The sequence below is a fragment of the Sciurus vulgaris genome (genome assembly GCF_902686455.1).
Source record: "Sciurus vulgaris genome assembly, chromosome: 2".
In the NCBI taxonomy this organism is placed as follows: domain Eukaryota; kingdom Metazoa; phylum Chordata; class Mammalia; order Rodentia; family Sciuridae; genus Sciurus; species Sciurus vulgaris.
The window spans coordinates 177951686-177965580 of record NC_136462.1 but is presented as its reverse complement, the minus strand read 5'-3'; the positions used below and the strand labels follow the sequence as shown (position 1 = coordinate 177965580).

The 13895-nt window shown below is 53.8% G+C and overlaps 1 protein-coding gene across 1 annotated transcript; it reads left to right on the top strand.

The window, feature by feature from the left end:
• The first annotated feature begins 1959 nt into the window (after positions 1-1959).
• TRIB3 (tribbles pseudokinase 3) lies at positions 1960-11925 on the top strand. Its single transcript, XM_079128329.1, has 4 exons — positions 1960-2492; positions 6406-6696; positions 7944-8236; positions 10458-11925. The coding sequence occupies exons 2-4, from the start codon at positions 6406-6408 to the stop codon at positions 10933-10935; spliced, it is 1062 nt and encodes a 353-aa protein (XP_078984455.1). The 5' UTR covers positions 1960-2492; the 3' UTR covers positions 10936-11925.
• Positions 11926-13895: the final 1970 nt, after the last annotated feature.

Here is a 13895-nt window from a genome sequence, read left to right as displayed (position 1 = left end):
ACTACTCCTGTGACAAGGCCCTCTTGGGGGCCATGCTCAGAGTGATGTTTCAGTGACCACAAATTCATGTGGAGGTTGCTGAGTTGCAAAGATTCTGAAGTGTCCCAGCACAGTATGCACCGTGGCATCAGCTACCCCCGGATCAAATCTCAGCACGGCCAAGCTGGGGAAGGCCCTGACCCTGACTCTTGTGGTCTATAGAATGGAAGCGATAGTACCCATTTCATAGCTCCTTACATGACTCACATTCCTGTCTCAAGGCCTTTGCACTTACTGTTGTCTGTTTCCTTCTCATGTCTTTGCACCACTCATCCCTGTTTTTCCTTAAATATCTTAACCATTATCTTTCTGATGAGTCCTACTGAAAATAGCAATCCTCGGTCATGACACAGAATAAATCGATTCAATTTTACCTTTTCCTTCATGTCAAAAAAAAAAAAATACATAATGGAGCTGGGGATGTGGCTCAGTGGTAGAACGCTTGCCTAACACTCAGGAAACCCTGGTTCAATTCCCTGCAAAACACACACACACACACACACACACACACACACTCCGCTTTTATAACTTATTTAAAATGATCTTGCTTATTGATTTTATGTTTTTGATAGTGGTTTATCTCCCTATTGACTTATCAGGTCTCTGAGGGTGGAGATGGTACATCCAGTCACCCCCAGCCTCCAGCATTTAGGATGGAGCCTGACAGCACACAACAAAGTCAGGAGTGTCCAAATGAATCAAGCTGGCGCCAGAGCAGTGCTTGGATGGCAACCCCCCCTGCTTCCTTTGCCCCTCACCACTTGAAATCTTCCAGGGTCTTAGTGTTCTGCTGTAGAAAACAAGTTCCTTCATCTCCTCAGCAGGGAGGCCCCCAGGGTTAAATGAGATCCCAGAATCTCCTGGTATGCCCCAAAGGCTCTGAGACAGAAATGAGCTGGTCTGGCCCCTGGGGTTCTGGAACCAGGGAAGCAAACAGGACTATGTCCTGCCTCCTGCACAACTCTACTTAGAGGAATTTTTTTTTTTTTTTTTTTTTTTTTTTTTGTACCGGTGAGCTCAGATATCAAGACCCAAAAGGAACTTCCAAGAAAGGCACTAGATCCCTGGGGCTGCTCAGGGATTTTCTGCCAACATCTGAGGCCTGGGGTCCAAGCCCTGTTTGGGGTTCCTTCTCTGAGTCTCCATTGTTTCCCTTCTATTTATTGAGCACCTACAATGTGCCACACACTGTTCTACACATTTTATGTGTATGAAGTTATTAATCCTCAGGAGTGAAGTACTGAGTGAGTACTGTTCTGAGTCCATTTTTTGGAGAAGAAAACTGAGGCAGGGTTTTAAGTGGCTTTCCTTCGTAGCACACTGGGTAGGAGCAGAGTTGGGATGCACACTCCGGTGGGATGGCTCGCAGGTGCTTGCTCTAACCACTGGGATGTGCTGCCTCTATCTAATGAATGCAGGGAGGCTCATCTGGCCTCGGGCCTCTCCAGGACAGGGCACTGATTCCTTTGAGGCCAGAGTCGGTCAGTTCTTAACTATCTACATCTTCTTAAAGCTTGGGGTGTGGTCAGGGTCAGTTCCCACAGATGGCTGTCAGTCAAACGGGCTGAACTCAGCTCCTGCTGTCCCAGGGCTTTCCTAAGGGCTCAATAGGGCAGTGGTGGGAGTGGACTTTATAAGAGGAGAAGCAAGTGGGAGCCACCTGTAATGCCAGCTACTCAGGACGCTGAGGCAGGAGGCTGGCAAGTGCAAGGACAGCCCGGGCCCCTTAGCCAAACTCTCTCAAAGTAAGAACAGAAAGGGCTGGGAACGTAGCTCCGCGGCAGATCGCTTGTCCAGCATGCACAGCCCTGGGCTCTGTCCCCAGGAGAGAGACAGGGAAGGGCCGGGGGCGCAAGGGAGGCGCATCAGGCAGTGACGATTTGATTTCTGTTTGCTCTTATTGCTCTCGGCAGCACCAACCCGGGAAGGAGGGATGCTGTTCTTGTAGGTGGGGAAACAGTGGCTTGGAAAAGGAAAACATTTTCCTAAGGTGGCAGAGTCGGCGGTTGGTGTCTGCACCCTTAACTCCAGGATCAGAGCGAGTGGAGACACCCCCGCCCCCCCCGCCCCCCCGCAGCGGGCCAGCGAAGGGAGAGGGACCCAGGAAGAGTGGGATGACGGAGAGGGAGAGGCCGGGGCGGAGCGCTCGGTGGTGACCGGAGAGGCGGGGCGCGGAGGATGGTGCAATTCGGCGCCGGAGGGCATCAGGCGGCGGCGGATTAGCTCAGGTTTACATCACCCGGCCGGAGCTGGAGCCCCGCGCCCGGCGCGCACCAGACACTCGCAGCCCAGGCAGCCGAGGCTCCGCACGCGTCCGCTGCGAGTGGCTGGGGCGCAAGCTGGACCTGGATCCCGAGATCTGCCGCAGCGGAGCGGGCTCCGTTCCACCTGCGGGTGCCCTGGCCACTCTGAGGACCCGCGGCGCCAGGACCCGCGCGGGACTCCAGGACAAGGTACTCGGCAGGACCTGCCCCGAGCCGGGCGGGCTGGAGGGGGCGGCCAGGACTCAGGCAGGGGGGCCTACGGAGCCTCCCCCACCGCACACCACGCTCGACGTGGGTCACACTGCGCCGTCCGGGGACCCCTCCGGGCCGAGAGTTCCCGCCGGGTCTCACGTGTCCTGCCGGGCAGGACGCGGGGTCGGCCGAGTGTGGCCGAGTCCGAGTGGCGCGAGGGTGCGCACCTGGAGGGCGTGGCAGCTGGGTCCCCTGGGTCAGAGGAGCCCGGGACCCAGGTGACCAGCTGTCCCTTGGGAGAGGGTCGCGTGTTTAGGCGAGGGACGGTCTGTGGGGGGCGCCGCGGGGTCGTGGAGGGTCTGGGTGTGTGTTCGTGGGGTGTCAGGGCTCTGCGTGAGCCTGTGGGGAGAGGTCTTGGCGAGGGTCTCGGGGCTATGGGGAGGGTTGGCTGTGCGGAGGACGCGGTCGGGACAGAACTAGGGCGCCCAGGGAGCGGGGCTGGGGACAAGGAGCGGGGTGCGGGTGCTGGGAGCGCGGGCAAGGACGCAGCGCACGGGGTGTCCTGGGCACGTGTGAACCAGCGTCTGCGGACCGCGTGTGCTGCACGTGCAGACTCGGGTGTGGGGCCGATGGCCCGGTCCGCCAGGGCTGCGATCCGTGGGGCCAACACTGCCTCCCTCTGCCTCATCCTTTCCCAGTCACGGACCTGTCCTCAATTTCCGCTGAGCCTTCTGACCCCAGACACCCGCCGCCTGCCGCTTCCGCTCCCACGGGCGGGGCCTGGCGGTGACCGCGGGGCGGGGCTAGGTCGCCGACTGCCCTCTGCTGTAGGTACTTGCATGATGTCTTGCATGTGGACGGCCAGGTGTGTGTCACTTGATATGTGTGCCCCTGTCTACCCTGGATGTGTGTGCCTGGCTGGCTTGGGAGGTGCGTGCGTGTGTGTGTGTGTGTGTGTGTGTGTGTGTGTGTGTGTGTGTGTGTGTTTGGGTACTGGGGATGGAACCCCAGGCGCTTAACCACCCAGCCACATCTCCCAACCCTTTTTATTTTTATTTAGAGACAGGGTCTGGAGAAATTGCTTAGGGTCTCGCTAGGTTGCTGAGGCTGGCTTTGGACTCACGATGCTCTTGCCTCAGCCTCCCGAGCCACTGGGATTACAGGCCTGCAGCCACCCTGCCTGACTGGGAGATGTGTGTTTCTCAGGAGAGCACCCTAGGTGGTGTGGTGCATGTTTGGTGTGACCCACCTGCCTTCCCCTGCCGCGTGCCAGGGAACCACAAAAGGTAGACGTCAGGAGAGGCCTCCCTTTGGCAGGGAGGCTGTAGTCCTGCGGTGCGGCCCACACAGTTCCTTGCTCATTTGTGGACTTGGTTAACCCATCTGGACACCACAGCTTGTCCTAGGCCCGCCAAGCTCTGAGGCAGGGGGCAGGGGTCCACCAAGTGGCCTGGGATACTAATATGCCACCACCAGAGCCACTCCAGGCCAACAGGGTCCCAGCATTTGAGTAGCCAGGCATCTTCTGGTTTGACAATTGGAACAATGTTGTGGGGTAAGGAGGGTCCCCTGGCCTCATCCCTGAGGAGATCACTAAGATCCTCAAGGTGGCATTTAAAATGTTCAGCTATGAGTAATAATAATAGTAATGGGACTGTAATAGTGACCATTTTCTAACATCTGTGGTGCAACAGGTGCATGCTACTGTCAATCTCCTCCGTCCCTCCCTTCCTTCCTTCTTTTCTTCCTTCCTTCCTCCCTCCCTCCCTTCCTTTGTCTGGCTGTAGTGCCCAGGCTAGCCTTGAACTTGAACTTGATCCTGCTGCCCTAGCCTCTGAGTAGCTGAGATTACAGCCTCAGGGCTCAGCTCTGTTGTTTGTTTTTATTTTGTCATCACAATAATCCCGCGAGCTTTTCCCCACTGTACAGGAACTGAGGCACAGAAAGGGCGAGAAGCTGATCCAGGACTACCCAGCCAGAAAGGGTCTGAGCCAGGATTAGAACCTAGGAATTTCTGGCTATACCCCCGACACACACACACACATACATTTGCTGCATTCTTTTATTAAAAATTTGTTCTAGTTAGTTATACACGACAACACTTATTGCATTCTTCAGCACTTTTTAAATTTTTTTTTTTTTTTTAATGAGGTGCCCAGGGTCAAACCTAGGGCCTTATGCAGATTAGCTCTCTCACTGAGCCGCACTCTGGCCCCTCCTGCCTTCTTAGCAAGTCGGGATGATGGCCTGTTACTTGACAAGGGGTCAGCTGTGCATGTGGGAGCAGAGGCCAGCCTGCTGATGCTCCCTGCTGGTGCTGCTTCCATGCTTGGCCAGCTTTCCGGTCTGAGGTCTCCCGAACACCTGGAGCCTCCCTGGCCTGGAATCTGAGTGGGTGGGTCCTCGGGAGGTGTCCCCTTCACACGCTGTTGCCCATCCCCCACCAGCACACACAGGGCACTTCCTCCACCACCCAGGAACTGAGTCTCTGAGACCCGGTGACCTCGTCTGGTGAGCACGTGGACCCAGTGATTCCAGGAGCTGTTGGGTCACCAGGGAAAAGTGAACACAGCTCCCACGAGGGAGAGAGAACTACACTGTTTTGACATTCAAGCAATGGATGATCCATGATCTTCTTTTAAAAATACTGAAGCCCCGTGTGGTAGCACTGGCCTGGAAGCCCAGTTCAACGCCAGCCTCTGCCCCTAAGGGAGGCCCTGTCTCAAAATAAAAAATAACATAAAATAAAATAAAATGAACATATTGAAATTGAAAATTCCCTGACTCTCTACCAAATCTGCTTCCCCTCTAGGCCATTCATGCACCATCCTCCCTCCCTTACGCTACTTGGGGACAGAACCGTCCACTCTCTTCTCTCTCCCCAGCTGCCAGTTCCATCTCTCGACTCTACTTTTTTTTTTTTTTAACCCACTCTTTGTGTGTGTGTGGGTGGGTGTGTTGCTGGAGATTGAACCAGGGGTGGTCTATCACTGAACCACATCCCAGCCCTTTTAAAATTTTTATTTTAAAACAGGCTCTCCCTAAGTTGCTGAGGCTGTCCTCAAAATTGTGATCCTCCTGCCTCAGCCTCCTAAGTCACTGGAATTGTGGCTGTGCACTGCTGCACCTAGTTAATATACATTTTTAATATTTTTGGCATCAGGGATTGAACCCATGGGTGCTTTACCATTGAGCCACATCCCCAGTCCTTTGTATTTTTCATTTCTTCTTCTTCTTCTCCTTCTCCTCCTCCTCCTCCTCCTTCTTCTTCTTCTGCTGCTGCTGGGGATTGAACCCAGGGTCTTGTGCATGTGTGGCGAGCACTCTACCAACTGAGCTATATCTGCAGCCTGTATTTTTCATTTTGAGACGGGGTCTCATTAAGTTGTTGAGGATGGCCTTGAATTTAGGATCCGCCTGCCTCAGCCTCCCCAGTTGCTGGAATCACAGACATGTGCCACTATGCTGGGTTCATATATTATTTTTTAATATGAGAGCACTGTATATACAAAATTCTGTGTATTATTTTCTCCTGATATGCCTTGGAGATCAGTAAACATCAGTTTATGAAGTACTTGTTGGTCCTTCTTCAGAGTTACATAGTATTCTGCCACGTGCTTGTCTTGGCCTGTTTTAGCCTTCCACTACTGTGCATTCGGGGTGCTTCTATCTTTTGCTACTAGACCCAGGCTCTGATGGACAGCCTTTCACAGATTTAATGTTTGGTGGCAGTGTAGCTGGAGGATAAACTCCCAGGAGGGGACCCCCAGGGAAAGGGGGTTCTTTTGTCATTTTAACGCACCCTGCCAGGTGGCCTGCTGGAAGGCGGTGCCAGTGGCCCTCCCCGCAGCAGGGGGAGAAAAGGGCCACCGTGCAGCCTCTCCCAGTGCTTTCCTCCCCTTCTTTCTAGATGCCAGCTGCCCCTCTGGCTGCTCCCGCAGGCTCCTACTCCAGGAAGAAGCCACTGGACCTGCAAGACGACCCAGACTCTGAGCCTCCCACCCTGAAACGAGCTGGAAGCAGGTCCCAGCCCAGGCCACCCGGCTGCCTGCTGCCCCTGAGCCCACCCCCCGCTCCCGGCAGTGCTCCTGCCATTGCCCCTGCCTCCCGGCTTGGGCCATATGTCCTCCTGGAGCCCAAGGAGGACGGGCGCACCTACCGGGCCCTGCACTGCCCCACGGGCACCGAGTACACCTGCAAGGTAGGTCTCAGGCCTGGAGAGGTCGTGGCTCCTTGCCAGAGTGCGGCGGCCCTGGGATTCAGTCACTCCTGTGGGGTTTTTTTGAGGCAGCTGGCGAACCCCGGGCTGGGGATTAGCTGTGTGGCTTCTAACAGGTCACTTCCATTTTCCAAAGCTCAGCGTTACCATCAGGAGAATGGAACACAGCGTTCAGGTGTTTCAGGTCCAGGGCCCACAGACTCCTCCCGCATTTCTCAACAGCCTCACCTCCCTCGCCACATGCCCCGCCTCTCCAGCCCCAGCGACCTCTGGCGGAGTTTCTAGAGCAGGTCTGGGCTCGCTTGCCTTGGGGTCTTCGCCCGGCTAGTGCCCCTCACCCGGGAAGCTTTCCCCTGGGAATCTTAAAATCACTCAGAGTTACCTCTGGGTCGGGCTGTCTAAAATGGGCCAGCTTCCAAAGTCCTAGTTCTTCTAGCATCTTTCTTGGCTGGAAGCATCAGCAGCACTGGTTATGCTGAGCTTGTTGATCTGTTGCACTGTCTCCTTCCTGCGTGGGACTGAGGGTGAGCAGGGACCAAGGCGCCCCGGAGTGTGGCACAGATGCGCTCAATCAAGCTGGTTGACTGAGTGAAAGGGAGCCAGCCAGAGACTGAGGATGATGAGCATAAACTGCTTTCTGCTCTTCCGGCTTTCTCCTGCTTTCAGGGTTTTCTGTTAGGGTTACCGTTTTTTGTTTGTTTGTTTGTTTGTTTTGTTTTAAATTTTTATATTTTGGTACTGGGGACTGAATCCAGGGGTACTTTTACCACTGAGCTACATTCCCAGCCCTTTTTATTTTTATCTTGAGGCAGGGTGTCACTAAATCACTTGGGTCCTCCTTTAGTTGCTGAGGCTGGCCTCCAACTTGTGATCCTCCTGCCTCAGCCTCCCAGGTCACTGGATTACAGGTGTGCACAACTGCACCCAGCTGGTTTCCCTGTTATTTTTTCCAATTTTCTGAAGTTGCAGGCCATACAGGGTAGCGGTTAAGAGTAGACCAAGGAGCCCATAGATTCGAGCCCCTCCTTGGGCTGTGACCTCCCAGTTTCCCTAACTGAAAACTGGATGGGGGATCCCTCCTGATCTGACTTTTGTGGGCGTTGAGGGACTTGGAAAGGGAAGGTCTTGGCACAGGCGACATGGAGTGTCCAGAGGGTGGGCGGGGCCTGTCCTCGAGGCCACTGGGCTCTCGGAGTCCCAGCCAAGCTCACGGGGTGCTCTGCCTGCAGGTCTACCCTGCCTGCGGCTCCCGCGCCCTACTGGAGCCCTATGCGCAGCTGCCCCGCCACGAGCACGTGGCGCGGCCCACTGAGGTCCTGGTGGGCCCCCAGCTCCTCTACGCCTTTTTTGCTCGGACCTACGGGGACATGCACAGCCTGGTTCGCAGCCGCCGCCGTGTCCCAGAGCTCGAGGCCGCTGCGCTTTTCCGTCAGATGGCCACTGCCCTGGCACACTGCCACCAGCACGGTCTAGTCCTGCGAGATCTCAAACTCCGACGCTTCGTCTTCGCCAACCGTGAGAGGTGAGTGGGGCCGAAGAGACCCAGAGACAAGCCTAAGAGGTGGACCCTGCTAGAGAAACTGAGGCGCAGGCCAGGTGCAGGGGTTCAGGCCCTGTAATCCCAGCAGCTCGGGAGGCTGAGGCAGGAGGATCACTAGTTCAATGCCAGCCTCAGCAAAAGTGAGGCTCTAAGAAACTCATCTCATATTTAGAGACCCTGTCTCTAAATAAAATACAAAATAGGACTTGGGATGGGGCTCAGTGGTAGAGGGAGGAAGGAAGGAAGAGAGGGAGGCAGGGAGGGAGGGAGGAAGAAAGGAAAGAAACTGAGGCCCAGAAGCAAGTAACTTAAGCAAGAAGTGAAAAGCTTAGAGCTGGAGGTGTAGTCTAGTGAAGCATGTGCTTATGTGCCTAGCATGTGGGAGGCCCTGGGGTTCATTTTTTGTTACCAGTGATTGAATCCAGGGATCCTTAACTGCTGAGCCACATCCCCAGCCCTTTCTTATTTTTTATTTTGAGACAGGGTTTCACTACATTGCTTAAGGCTGGCTAAGTTGCCGAGGCTGGCTTTGAACTTGTGATCCTGCTACCTGAATTGCAGAGTTCCTTCTACATTCACCCAGCTTCCTTCTGCATTCTGTATCAGAACAACATGCCTTTGAGTACAAAGTCGGACGTAAAATTTATCTTGATTTTTAAACTGGTACATAATTTCAAACAGATTTCAAACTTAGGGTAAACACAGCTACTTCCAGAGGAAAGTGCTCCTTTCTCTTTCGAAAGCAATAGGTCAAGAATAGTTAACAGAGGCAGCTGTGGTGGTGCACACCTGTAATCCCTGCCATTTGGGAGGCTGAGGCAAGAGGATTACAAGTTGGAGGCCAGCCTCATCCGTTAGCAGGGCCCTGTCTCAGAATAAAATAACAAGGGCTGGGGATGTAGGTCAGTGGTAGAGTGCCCCTGGATTCAATTTCAATCCTCAGTACTTCAAAAAGAGAAAAAGGAAGAGTAGTTAGCAGAAGAGGGCCTATGGAGCCAGGCAGACCTGGATTTAAATTCTGGTTCTGCCTTTCTTCTGCTTTTGGCCTGGAGTATTGGCTTCACTTGCACAAGCCTTTCTTAGTCTGTAAAATGGGCCAGTAATGCTGAGCTTGCCCCAACCCCCAGACCGCGATTCATAGGATAAGTCAGCATTTGTGAACTGCCTGCAGGCACCCGGGAAGTAGTGCCAAAATAAGACCCGTTGCAATGGGTATTGAATACTGTCATTAAAACCATTGGGAGTGCCGGGGAGGAGCTGTTTAAAATAGAATTGCGGGGCTGAGGTGTCGCTGAGTGGTAGAGAGCCTGTCTAACGTAAGCAAGGCCCGGGGGTCAATCCCCAGCACTGTCCAAACCAAAATAAAGTCAGAGTTGCAAATGGCAGGCCAACATTTTAAAAACTGGGACTTTTCTATTAAAATATGATTTCTGGGGCTGGGGAGGTAGCTCAGTGGTAGAGCGCTTGCCTAGCGCATGCAGGAGGCCCGGGGTTTGATTTCTAGCACTACCCATGCCTCCGCAAAAAAGATTTCTGTCTTCTTTGGGGGGGGGGGGGATGGGACTAACGTGAGGGTTCGCAGCCCTGGATCCAGGAGGGGGCCAGGCAGAGCTCTTGTCCCAGCCCTGCACCCTGGAGCTGTGAAATGGTAGCCTCTCTCCAGCTTGTGTGGATGGTGAAATGAGCTGAGCCAGGAACCAGCTTAGCCAGGGCCGGTGCTCATGCACGCTGCACCCTGGCCTGGCTTTTGGTCGTTCCCTTTGGAGGCAGGACCTTGCTGAGATGTTCCACACACTTCCGATTTCTCTCCTTTATTTTTTGGTACTGGGGATTGAACCCAGGAGCCCTTGTCCACTGAATTACATCCCCAGCCATTTTTACTGTATTTTGAGACAGAATCTCACTAAGTGGCCCAGGCTGGCCTTGAACTCGTGATCCTTCCCCCTCAGCCTCCCTATCACTGGGATTACAGGTGTGCCTGGTTGGAATCTTAGTTTAAATGCAATTGCTCTGTGACCTGAAGAAACATTTTAGCCTAGACCTTCTCCCTGTGAAATGGGGTCAGTTGTCCAGCCTCTCAGAACTGGCTCGTGTCTGTCAAATGCCAGCAGATCCTGGGGATATGGGTGCCGTTGAAGGCGACAGCGTGGGGTGGGCGCGTGGGGTGGACCCGGGAGGGCCCAACGTCTTGTCTCTGCCCCAGGACGAAGCTGGTGCTGGAAGACCTGGAGGAGGCCTGTGTTCTCACGGGGCCGGACGACTCCCTGTGGGACAAGCACGCATGCCCAGCCTACGTGGGACCCGAGGTTCTCAGCTCGCGGGCGTCCTACTCGGGCAAGGCAGCGGATGTCTGGAGCCTGGGCGTGGCACTCTTCACCATGCTGGCCGGCCACTACCCCTTCCAGGACTCCCAGCCTGCGCTGCTCTTTGGCAAGATCCGCCGGGGGGCCTTCGCCCTGCCTGCCGGCCTCTCTGCTCCTGCCCGCTGCCTGGTTCGCTGCCTCCTCCGTCGGGAGCCAGCCGAGCGGCTCACGGCCACAGGCATCCTGCTGCACCCCTGGCTACGGGAGGATCCCGTCCCCCCAGCCCCGTTCCGATCCCATCCCTGGGAAGCCAACCAGGTGGTTCCCGATGGGCCGGGGCTGGAGGAGGCTGAGGAGGAGGTGGGTCTGTATGGCTAGGCCACCACCCTGGACTGTCGGCTGCAGACAGTGGGTTGAGTTTGGGGGGCACCTCCGAACTTTCTCCTGTCTTCGGACTGAGCCAAACCTTAAGTGCCTTCTAGCAGGGGGGACGGAGGAAGCACGGACAGCGTGCTGTATGCACACCCGTGTCCCTGCACACACGGGTCGTGCTTGGCTGCTGTTTCCAAGTCCTGTTGGAGGTGCTGGGCACTGAACCAAGGGGACGAACCTTCCTGCTTGCAGAGCGGACAAGCTGGCACAGGTCAGTGTCTGTCCCGGCACACTTAGTACCAGGGTCCAGCCTCCACTTGTACTGGTGGCAGGTGCTTCTGTCCCTAGGACAGTCCCTTTTCCAAACAGCCCAGCTACCTTTGTATCTTGCACCTTTCAAAGAAAGGGAAGCACCTCTAAGCCAAAGGCCCCGGGCTTTGCCCTCAGGACTCAGAGACCAGGCCAGGCTGGAAACTGTGCTTTAGCGTCATGGCCTCCTGACCAAGGCATTCTCTTTAAGGGGCGCAATGGCAACCCATCTGTGATCCCAGCAACTCCCGAGGCTGAGGCAGGAGGATCTCGAGTTTGAGTCCAACCTCAGTAGCTGAATGAGACCCTGTCTGAAAATAAATTTTAAAAATGGTTGGGGATGGAGCTCAGTAGTAAAGAACCACAGGGGACAAAAACCAGATGAACGAACATTCTCCTTGCAGGCCTCAGTCAAAGATTTGGGCCCAAAAGACCCAAGAATCCAACTCTGAGGCTGGTCCTCATCAGACTCAAGGAATGCTTTGGAATGGGGTCCAAGCTGTCTGCCCCGTTAGCCCCTGACAATGTTTGGGGCCAGGACTACACAGGGTTTGTGTGGGGCCACATGGAAAGCCTCAGGCCCTGTTCTGGGCACACTCAGGGTTCAGGACTATAGTCAATACTGTGGACTTGGGACCATGAGTTACATATTCTCACCTTGTGCCTAATAAAAAAGACGTATGAAATGATTTCTTTTCTCTGGGAGATTTCTTCTACCCTCACCTACCATCTCTTACCAACTTACTCTGCCTTTAAAACTGGTCCCACGGCAAAAGGCCAGACAGGTGGCAAGCTCAGCTGAGTCCTGCTGAGGATACATTCCCCGCTGCCCAGTGGATCTTACTGCACACTCTCCGTTTTCTAAGTCAACCGGCTTAAACACGGGCCAGGGTGTAGCTGTGGAAGAGGGTGTGTGTGCCTAGCATGCTCAAGACCCTGCCTGTGATCCCCAGCATGGCAAAAAAAAAAAAAAAAAAAGCTTAAAAAGAAACAGATTTCACCAAAGCAAGAAGCCAGTGAATGAGGTGGGCTTCCTGGCTGGCTGACTTGGTTCTGAGAGCTGTTGGCTGGGATGCAGGCTCTCCCAGCTCCTTCTGTCCTTTGTTGTCTCTGGAAAGAGCTGGCACAGTGGCTGTGGCAGTCATGTGTCACATTAGAGGAAGGAGGAGGGTGACCTCAGAGAACTTGAGAACTTTGCCCTGGAGTCAGGCTGCCCAGGATTGAATCCTGGCTCACAAAGTGACGTGAGGACATGTGCCAATGTGCAGGCTTTGCTCCTGTCACTCCAGCCAATGTCCCATGGGCCAATGCATGTCGCGTGCCCAGTTCAGATTCTCTCTGAGTGGGAGGAACTGAAAATGTGTGGCCTTTTAAAAATAGATATGGGAGCCAGGCACAGCGCTGCATGCCTGAAATCCCAGCGACCCTAGAGGCTGAGGCAGGAGGATCGCGAGTTTTAGGGCAGCTTGGGCGATTTAGAGAGACTCCATCTCAAAGTAGGAGAAAAAGGGTTGGGATGCAGCTCAGTGGTAGAGCACCCCTGGGTTCAATTCCCAGTACCAAAAAACGTGTATGTATGTGTGTGTGCGTGCGCGTGTGTATGCATACACAAATATCTATAGCCTGCAATATGTAAGGCATATGTTCCTGGGGAACCTTGGGCCACTAACTGGTCCCCTTCTCTCTATGTGGCTAAGCCTTGCCCACCACTTGAGGCTGGACCTAGAGCCTCTTCTCACCCCAGTGGTCTGCCCAGCCCTGTGCCTCAGAAACTTCCAGAACGTTTTTCTGTGTGTATGCTTCTGGGGATTGAACCAGCCCCGGGGTGCTCTACCACTGAGCCATATCTCCAGTCCTTTTTGTTTTATCTTGAGACCGGGTATCCCTAAATTGCCTGGGCTCTTCTCAAACTTGTTATCCTCCTGCCTCAGTATCCCAAGTGATGTAGGACAGAAGAGGCTGGACACCCAAGGGATTTTCAGGAAGCAGGGTTATGGGCTGCAGGGTACAAACCATTCTCTGAACCTTGAGTTGAAATTCTGGGAACTTTATACCCAAGGTGGGGGGTGGTGCTTGGAGGGTTACGTTTTTGTAGGAGTCTACATAAAAGTTTTTTTTTTTTTTCTTGAGGTTACAGAAAATGCTTTTTGTCCCTTTTTTCTTTTTCTTTTCTTTTTTTTTAGATTAGTCAGAGGTTTTACAACAAAAGCAGAGGTAATAGCATCAAGTCTGTGGCCAAACTTAGTTTTTGCAAAACAGAGTAAACTCCTAGTCCTCATAAGAAATAGGAAGTCCTATCCCACATTGAGTTTTTTGTAGAAATTTTTGCTGATATTCTGTTATAAAGCTTTCTGACAAGAAGAGGAACTTCTGCCTATGTTACAAACATGGTAGTGGTTTCTGCTTAATTATGGTAAGGGTCTTCTGGGTGGGGGCTGTGGGCTGCTTCACAGGTATCTGGGATTACAAGCATGTGGCACCTCCTCTGGTCCAGAACAGGATTTCTCAAATGTTTTTTGGTTGATGCTTCCATCCTTGGGGGGATTGTTTAAAACCCAGATTCCTGGACCCTCCTTGGACTTCCTGAATCAGAATATCTGGAGTTTTGCCTCTTAACCAATTCCCAGGGTGATGCTGCTGAGCATCCAAGTTAGAGA